General features: G+C 37.5%; 1 protein-coding gene across 1 annotated transcript in view; it reads right to left on the bottom strand.

Annotated features, from left to right (window-relative positions):
• Window positions 1-17,368, bottom strand: part of TMEM260 (transmembrane protein 260) — an 85,789-nt gene that overhangs the window by 59,193 nt on the left and 9,228 nt on the right. Inside the window, exons 2-3 of the mRNA XM_006864614.1 lie at window positions 10,951-10,982; window positions 10,067-10,218 (exon numbers count right to left, since the gene is read on the bottom strand). Of these exons, the coding sequence (XP_006864676.1) occupies window positions 10,067-10,218; window positions 10,951-10,982 (184 nt within the window). The remainder of the gene's footprint in view (window positions 1-10,066; window positions 10,219-10,950; window positions 10,983-17,368) is intronic.

A 17,368-nucleotide genomic window follows, 5' to 3' on the forward strand; every position in this document is an offset into this window, starting at 1 on the left:
CGTTCTGCTGTGCATAGGGTCGCCATGGGTTGGTACCGACTCGATGGCACCTAACAACAACAACATCGATAATTACACTGTTAATGTCAATGTATTAAATGCACCAATTGTGACAGAGCGCAGCAGAATGGGTAAGAAAATAGGACCCTTCAGTATGCTGCTTGTAAAAGACACATCTTACACACTAAGACAAAAACAGATTAAAAGTTAAAGAATGGGAAAAAAAAATACACCAAGCTAATAGCAACCAAAAACAAGCAGGAGTAGCAATACTACTCCTGATAAAATAAACTTTAAGACAAAACCGAGCATAAGAGATAAAGAAGGTCATATGAAGAAAAGATCTTAACTTCAAACCCCAGTCCTACGGTAATTTTAATACATATTGTATTATAAAAGATAGTCATGTGCCAACAGCAATAATCAAAATCAAGTTTTTATAGTATGCAAGAGATAGACTTAATACCTAAAGTTTCATAGTAATCGAGGAAAGCAATGATAGTCACAATTCAAAATACCAAATACTCCAAAATATCAAATACTAAAAAGTTTATTTTATATTTATATAAATATATCTGACACACAAAATTTTGTTTTATTATTGATACTAAATAAATCTTCCTAAATTTCTTTTTACTTTGTTGTTGTTTTTGTTAAGTGCCACGGAGTCGGTTCCAACTCATAGTGACCCTGAATAGGGTTTCTGAGGAGCAATTGGTGGGTTTGGACTGCCAATCTTAGAGTTTGCAGTCCAGTGTTTATTCTACAGTGCCACAATCAGGCATCCTGCTGTGGCATGTAGGATAAGCATAGGACTCTGAACCACAAGGTCGACATTTCAAACCCACCAGCTGCTTCTCAGAAGCCCTATACAGGGTTGCTATGAGTCAGAACTGATTTCACAGCACTTAACAACAACAATAACATTAAAATCATGTAATTCCCAGGCCAGGAAAGAACAGTGGATGATTGATACGGAAAGAGTATGGCAGCTAGTATGGGAAGGAAGTCTAGTGTTTAAGATTTTACCTAGATAATCCACACAATAGATATTCTTCAGTGTGAAAAGATGTGATGTTTTAAGAGCATTCTAACAAATGTAAAGATCAAAAAGCTTTGGTTAAACCATAACTGTCTTCTTTTTTTGTTTACAAAATCCGTGAGGCCTAAATTAGATTCCTAATAAGGACACTGACTGTGTAGTAGTTTTATCATTGATGGAATACAAGCCATCTGTTGACACAATGGGTAAATCAGGAGGTTACAATTTGTAACACTGACACAGGTTTGCTATTGATAAGGTAAATTTTTCTTTCCACTGCCCAGTATTTGATCTTCATGTGTAGTCACATGTTTGTCTAAACCTCAATTAAAATGCAAATAAAAGAAATCTGAAGTTCTTTTGATGCACATATTGACGTGCCTTGTAAAATTCATCAACGTAATTGTCTTCGGTGCAGGCAAAAAATAAACCAATATGGAGGGTAGCGTATCCTCCATCCACACCGAGAAATGCTACTTGAAGTAAGTGGATTTTGAGCTTGAAGGTGACAATGCAGCCCGTGAGCACTCCTGGTAAATGAATTACTGCCAATGTCAACTTACAATGATGACTGAAAAGTGCAATGGTTCAGTGGGAAGAAGTAACCTCAAGCATGATGCAATCTACAACAAATCAACCGCCCCAGTCCCTCCCAAGTTTCTATCGTTCTAGCTCTTATTTAGGAAAACAATACAGATGTTCCCCTTCCGGCTCATTCAGACAATCAGCACCAATGCACGGCTCTCTCCAGTCTACCTAGATGATGGCCAAGCTTCTCTGATTTTGACACAGCATACTCAACATCTTTTCATCAAATACATCATGAGCATCCCGACTCCACGGTACTTAACAATAACAACAACAATGTACCCTGTGAACAAATTAGTCGGTGGCTAGTTAGAGAGCGGAGTCTTGGTGTGGCACTACAGAATAAGCACTAGACTGCAACCAACAAGTTCAGTGGTTCAAACCCACCAGCTGCTCCTTGGAAATCCCATACAGGATCACTATGAATCGGAACTGACTTCACAAAACTTAACAACAAGATCTAAAGCTTTTCAGGTTTAGAAATAATTAACAAATAGTTTAGGGAATAGTTAAAAAAAAAAAAACTCATTGCCATCCAGTCGATACCTACTTAAAATGACCCTATGTTGTTGTTTTGTTGTTAAGTGCCATCAAGTCAATTCCGACCCATAGCGACCCTGTAGAGGGTTTCCAAGGAGCCACTGGTGAGCTTGAACCACCAACCTTGCAGTTCAAACGACTTTTGCAGTCTGACGCATTAGCCCACAGCGCCACACCAGAACTCCTACAGGACAGAGTAAAACTGTCCCATAAGGGTTCCAAGGCTTTAAATGTTTATGGAAGCACACTGTAACATCTTTATCCCAAAGAGTAGCTGGTGGGTTTGAACCGCTGATCTTTCAGTTAACAAAATCCCTGAAAGCACCATCAACACACCCAAGAAGAATAAACACATTTTAAGATCTAATGATTTCACATGGTGGTGGTGGTGGTGGTGCACCGTGGAGCTGGTCCCGACTCGTTGTTCTTAGGTGCCATCGAGTTGGTACCATCTCACAGCAACCCTGTGCACAACAGAATGAAACACTGCCCGGTCCTGGGCCAACCTCACAACTGTTGCCACACTTGAGCCCACTGATGCTGCCACTTTGCCAATCCATCTCACTGAGGGTCTTCCTCTTTTTCTCTGACCCTTCACCTTACAAACATGATGCTATCCTTCTCCAGCGACTGGTCCCTCCTGACAATATGTCTGAAGTATGAGAGACGAGTTTGTCCATCCTGGCCTCCAAGGAGCACTCTGGCTGCCCTTCTTCCAACACATATCTGTTGGTTCTTTTGGTAGCCCATGGCACTTTCAATATTCTCCTCCAACACCGTAACCCAAAAACATCAATTCTGTGGTCTTCCTTATTCGCTGTCCAGCTTTCACATGCATATGAGGTTATTGAAAATACCATGGCTTTAGTCAGATGCACCTTAGTTCTCAAGTTGAAATCTTTGCTATTCAACACTTTCGAAAGGTCTTGTGCAGCAGATTTGCCTAATGTAATACACGTCATTTGATTTATAGCGGCCCTGTATAGGGTTCCCAAGGCCGTAAATCTTTATTGGAGCAGAAAGCCTCATCTTTCTACTGTGGAAAGGCTGGTAGTTTCAAACTGCTGACCTTGAGGTTACCAGCCCGACTCGTGACCACTATCCTACCAGAGAACCTTAATGATTTCACATAGTAACCCCTTTTCTATGTTATATAAAAATTTACTCTTACTTCAGATAAAACTCCTACCAAGGTTAATTCTATTTCAAGAGACTCAGTCAAGAGAAAACAGTTTCTATCCTAAAATTTCAGCTACATCAATGTTAATTTCTAATATACTAAAAGGAAATGTATAATATATTAATCCTAATTTAAAACCACTAAGCAAAATTGGAAAAAAAAAAAAATTTTAAGCCTTCAAAAGGTAACAGCACAATATAAGATTATGGATAGCTTTTGGAAATAAAATATAATCATACCATTTCATTAGAATTAAGATTCATGCATTAACCAATGAATGATAAAGCTATTCACGAATTAGAGCAATTCATTTCATTATATCCTATGAACTTACACCTGAAGAGTATTAAAACAACACACAGACCATGGCTTTATAAGAATCATCATCATTTACTCTACATTTTATTACATTTTCATGGCATGCCAAATAGCTTGCACAGTGGGAGGCAGTATCTAGTTGCATTACAGCCTAATTTGAAATAATTCTCAAATTACAGATAGCAGTTAATTTTGTTTGAAATTTTAAAAAGAACATAAGCAAGACCTCATTACAGTCTTCGACTCAATCTTGACAGTGTAGTTTACACTCAGTAGAAAAATGGGAGTTTGTTTAAAGTCTATTCCAGCGTATTACGCTCAAGGACAATAACCCAGGCACATCATCATACTGAATCCTGTTTAACCGAGAATCTAAAAGATGTTGTGTATCTTTAGAAAAATTTTAAGACATGGAAAGTCGAAGTAAAGTTAAAACATCCAATAACTGGAACCAGCAGAGTGAGGGCATTACACCACTCGCTTTAGCAACACCGACCAAAAATACACACCAGTGACTTAATATGAAATAGTTACCATGCAGAGCTATGAAGCAGATTTCAGTATTTCCATTCATTCAGAGTGTTTTCTATTTTGATGGCTTAAGAAAGCAGCAAATCGATATGAATTTAGATCTCTACTTTTATTTGTATTTTTAAGAAATATATGCATTCATTATTATATTCATAAGAACCAATGATTAGGTCCAATGGCAAAATCTCGGCAGGAAACAGATTTAGCAATTTAAATGTTTTATAAGTTTTTGTAATTGAGGAAACTTTTCATAATCTGGCATTTGTTAAGACCACTTATTAGAAATTATGCAGCACAGTAGCTGTGGAAATATGAGCTAGCTTCACAATTATAAAGTCAGCCTATGTAGCCTTCTGCTATTGTATATAGTGGTATAAACCCCACGGCGGCCTATCAGCTAACTGGCAGGCAGGGGGCTGCTCTATTCAAAGTGAGAGATACAAGCTGCAGGGCAAAAACCTGGCAGCTCCCATCTGACCCTACAATCCCCTACTGGTGACAGCTCCAAGCTCCATGGCAAATTAGGGCTTCTCATATTACAATTGGAGAAGACAGATTCCATTAGCAGTATCTGAAATTGAGTGGAGAGCTGCACTGTTATCAGACTTGACTCATAAGCACTGCTATTAATCAGAGCTATGATAGCATTTATATATTTCAAGCTATCTGCTGCTGCTGTGATATTCTGCTACAAAGGGTTGATGGGACTTAGGAAAGTGAACAATAGAGCTTTCTGGGAAAAGCAGAGTAAATCAAGAAAGTCTATGACTTCCGCACATTCTGAAGGGATTGCGGTTTACATAAATTTTCTCCCAATTGGAGATTGAGCTCTTCCTCATCTTACACATGGGATTTAGTTGTCACTCAATGGTAACAGCTGTGAAAAGGTGAAGCGGCCCACCGCTCAGAATATTGCCTTCGCTTTTAAAGCAATTAACCCATGAACAGGAGGATACCTGGTGATATCAAAGGGATTAGACCAGGCAGTGCATTATTAACATTTCCTTGAACTAATTCTAACTCTGACTAGCTGTCAGAAAAGACTCTACTGTCTTAAAAAATAGTTTTCTGCCCTGCTTTTTTCCCCTTCAAATTGAAGCACTGCTATTTGAGCCTAATGTGTCCCTCAACTTATAAGAAAATGCAAATGTACCAAGCTCTTAATATGCTTAACCAGTCCCAGTCAAGGCAATTTTAATACGAGTACGAGAGAAATATATGATCAATTAACCAGGGATCAAGACAGATAGTCTCCTGAATGGAAATGAATGCTCCGGTACTTTACATTCATCTGCAACTACAAAAACTTATGCATAGTTACTGTTGAAATTAGCAAGAGCTTCACATTATTCTCTATGGCAATCATCTAAAATACTCTTTAAGCTGGAAAATCTAAATGTCCCTTAAGCAGGAGATTCTGCATTCTCTAAGGTATGGCATTTTAATTTTCGATTCTTGACTGAATAGAACCTGAGCTGAAGCAGATACACTCCTCTGAATCAGGTGTTCAGCTTTCAAAGTTTAATCAAATTAATTCTTAGCAGCCAGTGCTTACAGATATACAACTTCTGAAAAACACAGACACTCAAATAAAATGCTGGCATAAAACACTGCCAGGAAATATCTATATATTACTGAAATTGAGCCTAAGTTCCTTGCAGTAAGTAGACATAGTTTCAAGGCACCTTTAATTATTGTTAATATTCACATATGCTAGGTAATCAGTTAACAGGAAGAGAGCTGTTTTCTTACTACACGATCTTAATGATGTTTAAATAGTTTTTTTATATAAGTTTCCTGAAAAAGCACTTTTTAGAAAAAAAAAGCTGAAAAATTGCTGATTTTAGTGCTTAGTGACTTAAACTCTTACCTTCTTTAAAATGAGTACTGAATTTATATTATAAAATAGGAGTTTTCCTTTCAGTGAATACAAGTGCTCAACAAATATTGTTAAATGAATTTTACAGTTCCATTTGGCCTGTAAGTTTGAAAACGGTATCCTGACTCCCATGTTAAGAATATATTTCTCAACCTGTAACTACCAAAGTCAAGGATACACGACATGCCTTCATCTGAGATCATAAGCAATTTAAATATTCCCTGAGGTCAAGAATTTCTGTACAATGCTATCAACATTTTCCACAATCTTTTAGGGACAAGAACATCTGAAATGAGAACACGGAGATGTTTAATGATAGTAATTTCAACATTTCTTCTTTAGTTAGTTAGCATTTGAGACCTAGTCTGATGTTTCGTAGAAAATAACTTCTAAATTTCAGTGGTGTTAAATGTTGCTCATATTTGTGATTTGCATATCTTAAACTTTGTAAATTTCATACAAATAGGATCTGTGCATTTCAAATAGGACAGGGCACTTTAAATAATGTATTATCAAATTTCAAAATCTTTTACTTCAATGACCTTAAATGAGAAAATCCCAGATTGTATAAATCATTGGCTGTACTATATAATCGCAACTACACAGATGTACATATTAGTAACATTAATATTACCCCATAAATATGAAATCTATGAAACACCCTTAAATATCTTTCTTCCCTTAAAGAAGTCTGGTGGTACAGTGGTGAAGTGCTTGGCTATAAACCAAAAGGTCGGTGGTTCAAACCCATCAGCTGCCCTGTGGGAGAGCAATGTGGCAGTTTGCTTCTGTAAAGATGTCAGCCTTGGAAACCCTCTAAGGTTGGTAGGAGTCAGAATCGTCTGGATGACAATGGGTTTGGTATGGGTAATTATAGCTTCCATGCTGATATAAAGGCTTAAAACTACTCCATAAATAAATGCATAAGAAACGACAGTCACAACCTTACTGTTTGTAATTCAATAAACGACAGTGATACATATAGCCTTCTAGGTGCTATTTTCCTCATATGCTTTCAACACTGGTGCAAAGCAAACAGAAATGAATTCTTGCCAGCCATTAGCAAAGATTGACAAAAAATGCAGTGTTAATGACATTTTAAGGCTTTTAAAAGCAAGAAAAAGATGCAAGAAAAGCAAAAATTACACAGTAAGTGGAAACAACGAATAAATTGTTCTTTCAATCTAAGTCATGTTTACTGAAAAAAAATGGAGCTCTTAACATCAACACATTTAAACAGAAATTTGCTTTTTGAAATACCATCTTTGTTTAAAAGGTACAGAAGAAGGTCTTTATGTCCACCCCAAGAGCTAAATATAGTGAATGCTATGTGAACAATTACCTGGGGGGAAAAAAAACCTTAAACCTGTTAAAAGAATTAATTTACTGCACGCCAGTCAGCCCTAATCCTACATGTACAGTAATGTTCTTTTAAGTGATTGGGGGTGGGGGAAAATAAAACTGCTTCCCAGATCAAAATCCTCCAACACTCAACAACAAAATGGAATTATGGTTTTGTCTGTAAATGAATAAAGTAGTGAAATGTCTCCTAAACAATTCTGATAAAGGAGTCAACCTGTAAAGGAATACATTTACTGTATGCTGGGAATGAAAAAAAAGCTGTCACTGTAATGACCATACAGAACTGTGTCCTGCTGTTGGGTTTATGTTCACAGAAGAAAGGTTTTAAAGGTTAAGTTCAGGTCATTCAACAAATGAAATTGTAACAAGCCAGCTGACATTGTATAATGTCTTCTTCCACTCAATCAATAGGCTACTGTTAGTCCTATTACCATAGAGATGGCTTGCTCCTTTCTGAAGGGTGTCTATTGTTTGACAAAACAGATTTGCCACTTGAACTAGGTTGTTCCCAAAGGACGTGTACCTTGTCAATTATTTGTACTCAAAATAATGAAGTATTCTCATATTAAAATGTATGTAAGAGATAATATCATTAGATTTTTTTTTTGGGGGGGGAGAAACAAATAAAAAGCAACTTTTTATTTCCAAAGTATTCTAATACTAAAGTCACTCAAATATCCAGTTTAATCATATTAACAGTTCTGACTTAAAACACATCACAGCAAGTAAAAATATATACACAATATCATTAAGACTATGTTAAAAGAAAAGGGTTGCAAGCTAGTGTGCTAATCTAAAACCCATTATAACTGAGTATAATAATAAAAAGGTAGTCTAAAATATAGACAACTCAAATGAAAACTAGACAGTCCAAAGGTTTTTCGAGTCTCTGAAGATAATGATTTTCACAGCAGTTCTCATGTAGGATGGTATCAATTCATTTTTTGAAAAGCATGAAAAAGTCTTAGAAAACAAATCATTTTCTGTGCAGAATAGCTATTTGTATGTACATATTTAACAATTAAAAATAGATGTAAGTGTTATGTAAAGGGTCTTCTAAAATATAACTATAAATATACTTAAAATATAGACATAACTGTTCTACTAAGTACCAAAAAAACAAATATTGGTTTTCTTAAAATGTCTGTATCTTAAATGATCTTTGGAAAATTAATAACATACACATTAACTACAAAATAGAGCAATTCTATATTTCAACCGACATGTTTGAAAATAAAAAAGACCAGTTTTTCTCTCAGAGGAAACACTGGCAGATTCTTAATTATTAAAAACTCAGAAGGAAGAATTCTAATGAAGATTATTCTAACCACTTTGAAAAAGAAAGGACGCATAATATTAATCAGCACAATTAGAGATCTTATTTTAAATATCCTGCACTTAAAGATTTAGCTATCACTAAAAAGCTGTAAGAATGAAATAGAAACAAATTAACTAATATACAGAAACATGTGGTAAGTGAATAACAATGATATTTGATTCTGAAACCTTCAACAAATAAATTTAAAAACAAATCTTAGAGTCAAAATAATGCTAGCTTTTACCATTTCAGAAATAAGAAGGAAATGTAGAAATGATTGCTCTAAAGGACAATTGGTAGCGTAGTGGTTACGAATCGGGCTGTGAACCTCAAGGTCAGCAGTTCGAAACTACCAGCTGTTCCGTGGGAGAAAGATGAGGTGTTCTGCTCCCGTAAAGATTTACAGCCTCGGAAACCCTGTACAGGGTCATTATGGGTTGGAACCGACTCCACGGTACTTAACAACAACAACAAAGGACACTACCATGAAAATATTTGTCTTCAAAAATGTATATGAAATTAGGTCTATTCCAATTTGTTTTTATAATAAAATCAGTAATAAAATTTATGGAAGAAGTCTTGCTTTTTTCCTTTGGAGCAGACAGAATTTGTATTGCTCATTATAATCCTTTTAGGCATAGATTTGAAAGAGTTATGAATCAGGAGAAAGAAACATCAAAGACAAACGAGTTAACCAATATCCGAGAAACTATGACCAATTTTTAAAATGCCAACTAAGAAAGTCTTCCATTATGGAAATAAGTGGGATCTAACTGGCCTGCCTTAGTACTATAATAGACCAAAGTGAAACTATTAGAATCATATCCCAAACTGACTTCCTCAGGTAAAAGCCTCATTGCAAAAAAAAACAAACAAGCAAACCAAAACAGTACATGTTCATGTTTAGAACGCAGTGTAATTAGATAGTACCACTGGCCCTGAAAGGCAGCTGCCCATCAGCAATACTGTGATTAATTCAATGATATTTACCATTTAGCAAGAGATGAACTTCAAATTGTTAAATTAAACTGGTCCATCTGCATCTTCATAAAATGACACACCTCATTAGTTCGGCCTAACCAGAGAATTGTCATCACAAGCTGGTGACACCCTCACTGCAATATGCAAAGCGAAAGCAACTGTGTAAATCATTCAAGGGTCAAATGCATACAAAATCACTGTAAATTTGAGACAGTGAAATCACATGACTTAGGAAAACCATTCAAGCGACATTTTTCTCTCTTCTAATTTAACCAACATGAGCAAGGAGATTAATTAAGCTTAATCTTAGCTTATCAACTACTTTACCTGAAAACGGTGAAAAAAAGTAACGAGGCAGCTATTGCTCCAAATAAGCCACAGAGGAGATTGACCCGGAAGGCAACGGAACCGAAAGGTAATAGTACAATTGCCAGTTTAGCAATCAGAGTGAACAAAGGGTAGCCAGGAGGATGGGCAACCTAGGGAAAAAGGAGCAACAGTTAGAAGGTTTGTACCCAGTAATGGAATAGTCACACTGGCTTTAATTGAAAAGTAACTCTTTTTCTCAGACAAATATAGTGACTAAGTGCCAATGACTAAACGTTTGAATAGTGGTTTTGTATTGTAATCCTCTTGTGCCAATACAAATAAATATTTTCTTTAGTGGATTTGGCAGCATCTATCACATGGTGCATTACCTAGAGAAAGGGTGACATATTTCATTGCTAGTTCTTAAGCAGTCTGTTCTCTGGGTTCACAGTACATTAAGGTCGTTTTAAACGCTGTTGAAAAAAAGCAGGTTCTGAAATATCGTATTGGTTAGAAAGTTGAAGACAGACCACACTGCTATCGGATTACCACCAAGCTGACAGTCCTTAGGTCTTGCCTAAAGGGATCATGCACTATAATAAAGTTTATTAAATAATAAACTTATTAAAAGTGTTAACCCGATTTATTTTATTCTCCACAGCTTATACAAAATTTGGGGTGATAATAAGGCAGCTACTGTATATATAGTAAAAGCTTTTCTTTATAATTTAGTTTAATTGGATTTAGAACTTACAGTAAATTGTCACGTACTCTACTTATAAGTTAGCAAAAACTGGGGTTTGAAAATAAATTAATCTACTTTACTCCATGCTTAATTAAACTTTCTTAATTCCTAAAACTGTTAATGAGAGCATTGATTAAACAATAAAACGAATACTTACTCCAAGCTCATATGCGGCTGTGATCAGTTCCCCTGTGAAACAATAATGTAAAACCAATAATTACTATTAGAAAGGGACACTCCTCCAAAGTTTCCAAAATCCAAACGCTTGCATTGGGGTTTTGCATTAATTTGACTGGATAAAACTGTAAATCTATAGAGATTTAAAAGCATGAGGATATTTTCTTCTTTAGTTCTTACTGAACAAACTATCTTTGGTAGTTTTTAGTAACTGGTCAGTGGAACTGACCAATTTACAAAATGCTTTGATTTTCCCTTCTGAAAGACTTGTATACATCTGTGAATATACAATTACTGCTGCAAAGCAGTACTGTAATATGATATACTATCCCCCAAGAACTTAGCATAGAACCATCTATAAAGATGGTTTCATACTATGGAAAATTTCCTACTATGGAAAATGTGTAGACTACTCTGGTAGCATAGTGGTTAAGAATCGGGCTGCGAACCGCAAGGTCAGCAGTTTGAAACTACCAGCTGTTACGTGGGGGAAAGATGAGACTTTCTGCTCCCGTAAATATTTATAGCCCCGGACACCCTGTACAGGGTCGCTATGGGTCGGAACCAACTCCATGGCACATAACAACTACATAAAATGTGCCATAGCTCTGGCTTTAGGATACCTTCTCTGTATTAACTACATTGGATATCTTGGAATAAATTCCTAGTGTTTATTAATTCCAGGTTATTTTGTTAAGTAAACTTTAACAGTTTTTCAAACCATTAAACCATTATCTATATTATTATATAGTCCTCCTTGTCAGTTCCTCAATATTAATATGCAATCATTCAATGTCTATTTGTTAGACAACATTTTAAGTATCCACAGCACAGACATTGTTTTTTCTTTATCCCTCCACACTGTAATGCACACACACAGTAGGAAATCGATCAATATTAATTGATGAATACCTTACGAAAGTTACTAACTTGGAAATGTATTAATGTTCACTTTCTACCATTCAATGGATATCAGTACTCTTCATTTGTACTGCCTTTAGACACTAGAAATTTAGACTTTCCCTTCTCAGGCCTAGAACGACAGCAATGAAATTGATTTGTATTCTGCCTCAACTCATCTTCACATTGAAATCACTTATTAACCATTCCGCTACTTGACATTCTACCGCCAACCACCACCAAAAAAACCCCAACAAAACAGTATCATTCCCTAGGTGAAAATTCCTCGATGGTTGCTGTCTGCTTTATGACGACTTCCAGATTGCACAGAACAACAGGGAAGGTCTCCCAGGCTTCAAGGTCCCTCTGCCAGGCCGATATCCATGAAGCCTGTGCTCTCTTCATCAAATCTGATCACCCACTGTTCCTCTGGAGTGCCCCTCTTTTGCACCTTCTCTCACTCTGGGATATTTTCCTCAGCGTTCTCCTCTGTATCCTTCAAGGGCTAGTTCAATTGCCACTTCCTCAGTGACACCTTGTCTCACACACAATCCCTCTCCTGCCTTGTGGCCCCCCAGCACAATTTATCATTTCTTTATCCTTTTCCAGAATTTTACTCAATCCTTTCTACGAGGGAGCTTCAAAAAGTTCAGGGGCAAATGGGATTAAAAGTAATGGGATTCTTCAGTGAACTTTTTGAAGCCCTCTCTTACTGATATTGTCAGATATTTTGGTTATAGTTGTTTTCATTCCCGTCTCTCACACTAAGTTAAAAATAGTATTCCACCCAGTCTCGGACCCTGATAAAGACATCACCTCCTATAGCCCCACATAAGGAACCAATTTAAGTCCCGCACATTGTGACTGACAAACAGACAACACCGTTGTCAGCCTTACTACTGAAGACACCGTGAGAATCACTGATTGCCGCACGGAAACCTCGTGTTGCTGCTGTGTGCTGTCTAGTCGACTCTGACTCATTGAGGCCCCATATGAGTAGAACGAGGGGTCCTAGACTGTCATCTGTATGGGAGGAGATTACCAGATCTTTTCTTCTGAGAAGGCACGGGTGGATTTGAACCACTGACCTTTTGATTAGCAGCTGAGTACTTACACTCCTATGATCCCACCACTGCTCCTGGAAATCCCATAAGGGAACAGAAAGATAACAAATCACTTGGACAAATTACTTAAGAACATCAGGTTTTCTGGAGAGATTCAAGAGCACCTTGGAAACCAAAGCTACTTTTTTATATGTTAAACACCTTTAAAAGTAAATTTTAAATGGCTGAAAATGTTTAAAAGTTGTGTTCCCTTTCTAACTACTATCACAGATGTTGTAGTTGTTGTTAAGTGCTGTGGAGTCGATTGCAACTCATAGCGACCCTGTACAGGGTTACAGAGGCGATACATCTTTGCAGGAGCAGAAAGCCTCATCCTGTGGAGCACTGGTGGGCTTGAAGCACAGACCTTGTGGTTCACACTCCATTGCTTATCGTAAAGTCACTGTGCTCCGAATGTCCAAGACAGGTAAGATTTTATAGTTTCCGCCCAAGCCCACAGCCACCGAGTCGAGTCTGACTGACCGTGACTGCCCTACAGCATCACCCGGATGACATCTTTCTCCCATGCAGTGGCTGCTACTTTTGAGTCTCCAACATTGTGGTTAGCAGCCCAACTTGTAAAACACTGCATGGCCACGACTCCTTCGAATGGCTTCAAAACCCATTGCTGCCAAGTCCATTCCCACTCACACTGATCTAGAGGGCAGAAGCGAACTGTCCTGAAGGGTTTCCAAGGCCATAAAGCTTTATGGAAACTGACACCACATCTTACTCGTAGGAGCAGCCACAGTTTCGGTTAGCAGTTGAACACTGAAATTACTACACTACCACGGCTTTCCCAATGTTGCTGGTGGGTGCTGTTGACAGCTGTCACATCGGTTCCAATTTATAGTGACCCTGCGTATTGGGTTTCCAAGGAGCCACTGGTAGGTTTGAACCGCTGACCTTGAAGGAAGCAGTCCAGCGCTTATCCTACAGCACCACACCAAGACTTTGTTGTTCTTCTTCTTATGTGCCAGCTAGTCAATTCCCACTCATAGATCTTGTCTAGGGTTTCTGAGTCTATGAATCTTTGAGGGTGTAGAAGCCCTCCTCTTTTTCCCAAAGAGTAGCTGATAAGGTCAAATTGCTGACTTGTGGTTTGCAGTCCAGTGCTTACTCTACAGAGTCACTGTACTTCTGCGGCAGGACTTTAGACCTTTTAAAATGTCTTCAATCCCACATGGTTTTAAACAAACTCCTTATTCCGTTGTTACTCTGTAAGTGAAGTAGACCTGGTGTCTTCTCATCTCCTGACTCATCACAGTTTTACACAGTTGGACAGAGCTACCCAACAAAACAGGTTCCCAAGGCTGTCATCTTTACTGAAGCCAATTGCCATGTCTTCCTCCTATAGATAAGCTCGTGGGTTCCAACAGTCAACCTTCTAGTTAGCAGTCAAGTCCTTGAACAAGTGCTGTCAGGTGTCCATCTAGAAGGTATACAAAGGGACTTCAAAAAGCTGGAGGAAAAAAGTTATTTCTTAATTCCATTTTTTTCCACAAACTTTTTTGAAGCCTCCTCACATCTAAGCTTAAATTTTCAAGCACCATTCATTCTCCTATATTTAAAAGTATTACTTAGGCTTGGCTTAGACTTCACATTAAAAGAGATACTGTTACATTATGCTAGCACTAAAAGAGACTATTTTCTACAACTTCTCACTGCTAAAAAGTTAATATGCTGATTTTCTTTGTTGGAGTTATGTTGGTATAGAGATAAATCTGGAATGTAAAAACTTCATCATCCACTATAAGGTAATGTTAAACTAAAATCCAGAGAGAAAAGATGCTACTGTTCAGAGCCTGCATATGTATCCTTGATAAAGAGCTAAAGGGAAATACTGCTCTTAAAATGTAATGTCGCAGAGGGGTCAACAGTAATGACACTCATGAACCTCCAAGGTCTCTGCTCTCGTCCAACCCTTCACATTGGGGTTTCCTCAAAGTTACTGCTTGCTTTTGAAAACGCAAGATTCCTTGACCATATCCCAAAGCTACTTAATCCAGTAAGACTCCTCAGTTTCCAATGCGATTCTGAAGTCAAAGTACGCTCAAGCTTGGGAATCATTAACTGCCTCGTGATGAGACTTGTCAGCAGTTTTGCTTCATAGCTAAAAATTTTAAAAACCAGTTCATCTTTACATTGTACATCTTGTATTATTACACTATTATATTCTCATGTCAAGTCTGCTATGGCAGACTCTTCAAAGTATACAAACATCAGTATAAACTGGACTATTTACCCCAAGAATAACAAATAAAAGTAAAATCAGAAATAAGTAAAAATGCAAATACAATTAAAAAGACGAAAGCGTGCAAATGCTTGGTGACTGAAGGCTATTGGTGGGTACTGTTTGGTGAGTTTCTGTTCAAGAAGGTGGGGGTAGAGGAGTGAAGTCTAGATTTCCACCTCCTGCCCCACAGGATTTTTGAGCATTTCTGGCCTCACTTTTATCTAAATGAACTATATTTGAGACAAAAGAAAACAAGTTTAACAAAGTTACATAATGTGATGGGTGTGAAATGACTAAGATTCATCTGGAAGAATGCATGCTGTATATTGATTTTATGATGGCTTCTGTTTATTGACAGGAAATGTATTTCATCAAAACAAATATTACAGGAGGACATTAAACAAAATTACCAAAGATATGATTATGTAAACTTTCCATACTGGCATACCCTTGGAAAGCAACTTATTTATCATTCCCCCCTCCAAAAAAAGAAGAGGCTAATATTTAGGAGCAACCACTTTAGTGTGAAAGTAAACAAATTAGAAGATATAAAAAGTTTGGTAACTCAAGGTTCATAACTTTACTCTTGGGAGAAAAATTTCAATGCATTACTAATAGAGGCAAGGCAGTAATCTTAGACTTTAGATATTACTACATATGTGATGGCAGATTTAATCAAAAATTTCGTAAGATTCTTTGACAAAGAACAGAGGTTAAAAGAGCATTTTTTTCCCAGGGGTCATCAAGGTCAATTGGCATAGTCCACAAAGACAATGTTTGACATCCTACTTTGGAGAGTAGCAATAGTGATAAGGGTCTTAAAAGCTTTTGAGCAGCCAACATCTAAATTCCAACTATTGGTCTCTCCCTGTTCAGAGCAAGGAAGAGTATAGAAAATCAAAGATGGAAGGAAAGAAGTAGTCCAAAGGACTAATGAATCACATCACTGATCCTTAGCCTCCACAAACAAGACCAGAAGAACTAGATGGTTCCTGTTTACCACTGCTGACCCATCTAAAAGAAATCATAATAGGAGATCCTAGATAGCGTGTAAGAAAAATGGTGAAAAAAATCTTCAAATTAAAAAAAAAAAGAAAAAAAAAGGCCAAGCTTATTGATCTGACAAGACTGGTAGAAGTCCCAAGACTGTGGTTGTTAGCTACCCTTCAAGCCTGGATCTTAACTCATCCCTGTGGTTCACCTTTCAGTCAAATAATGGTGGTGGTGGTGGTAGTGTGCCGTGGAGTCGGTCTGACTCATAGCGACCCTGCACAGCGTTTCAGAGGCTGTAAATCTTCATGGAAGCAGAAAGCCTCATCTTTCTCCCGCAGAACAGCTGGTAGTTTCGAACTGCTGACCTTGAGGTTAGCAGCCCGATTCGTAACCACTACGCATAAAGGTGAACAATGTCAACAGAGGTACAGACTCCTTAACTTAACCAAACATATGAGCCACATGAAATCAAAAGGGCAGCACTTGCTCAGAGACCAATCTCAAAAGACAGGAAAGGATAGGAAGGAAGAGTGGAAACAGGAAACACAGGGGCAGAATGCTGCTACCTTGTGGGGATTACAATCAATGTCACAAAACAAAATGCGTACGAATTGTTGAATGGAAAACCAATTCGTTCTGTAAACTTTCGCCCAAATCACAACACAAAGTAAAAAAAAAAAAAAAGAAGCATGTTTTAAAGTCAATCATTTGTTATTTTCCCTTGATTGTCCTACTTATTAGCTATGTGACTATGGACATAGCTTTCGTTTTCTCCTCTATAAAAGATAGTAAGTATTAGTGCGGTTATTGTTAAATGTCATTAAGTTGGTTCCAATTCATAGCAACCCTGTATAGGGTTTCTATTTCGGTCTGACTCACAGCGACCCTGTATAGGGTTTCTGAGGCTGTAAATCTTTCAGGAGCAGAAAGCCTTATCTTTCTCCCATGGAGCAGTTGGTACGTTAGAACCCCCAGCCTATGGTTCACAGTCCAGTGCTTACTCTACAGAACAACCACACTCCTTTCTCATAGGGTAACCAGGAGAAATACATAAGATAAAATACAAAAAGCACTTGGAAGAGTGTCAGGCTCATAGTAAATGCTCAGTGTTGTTGTTACGTGCCGTGGAGTTGGTTCTGACTCATAGTGACCCTGCACAGGGTTTC

This window comes from Chrysochloris asiatica, unplaced genomic scaffold, assembly GCF_000296735.1.
Source record: "Chrysochloris asiatica unplaced genomic scaffold, ChrAsi1.0 scaffold00067, whole genome shotgun sequence".
Taxonomy (NCBI): Eukaryota; Metazoa; Chordata; class Mammalia; order Afrosoricida; family Chrysochloridae; genus Chrysochloris; species Chrysochloris asiatica.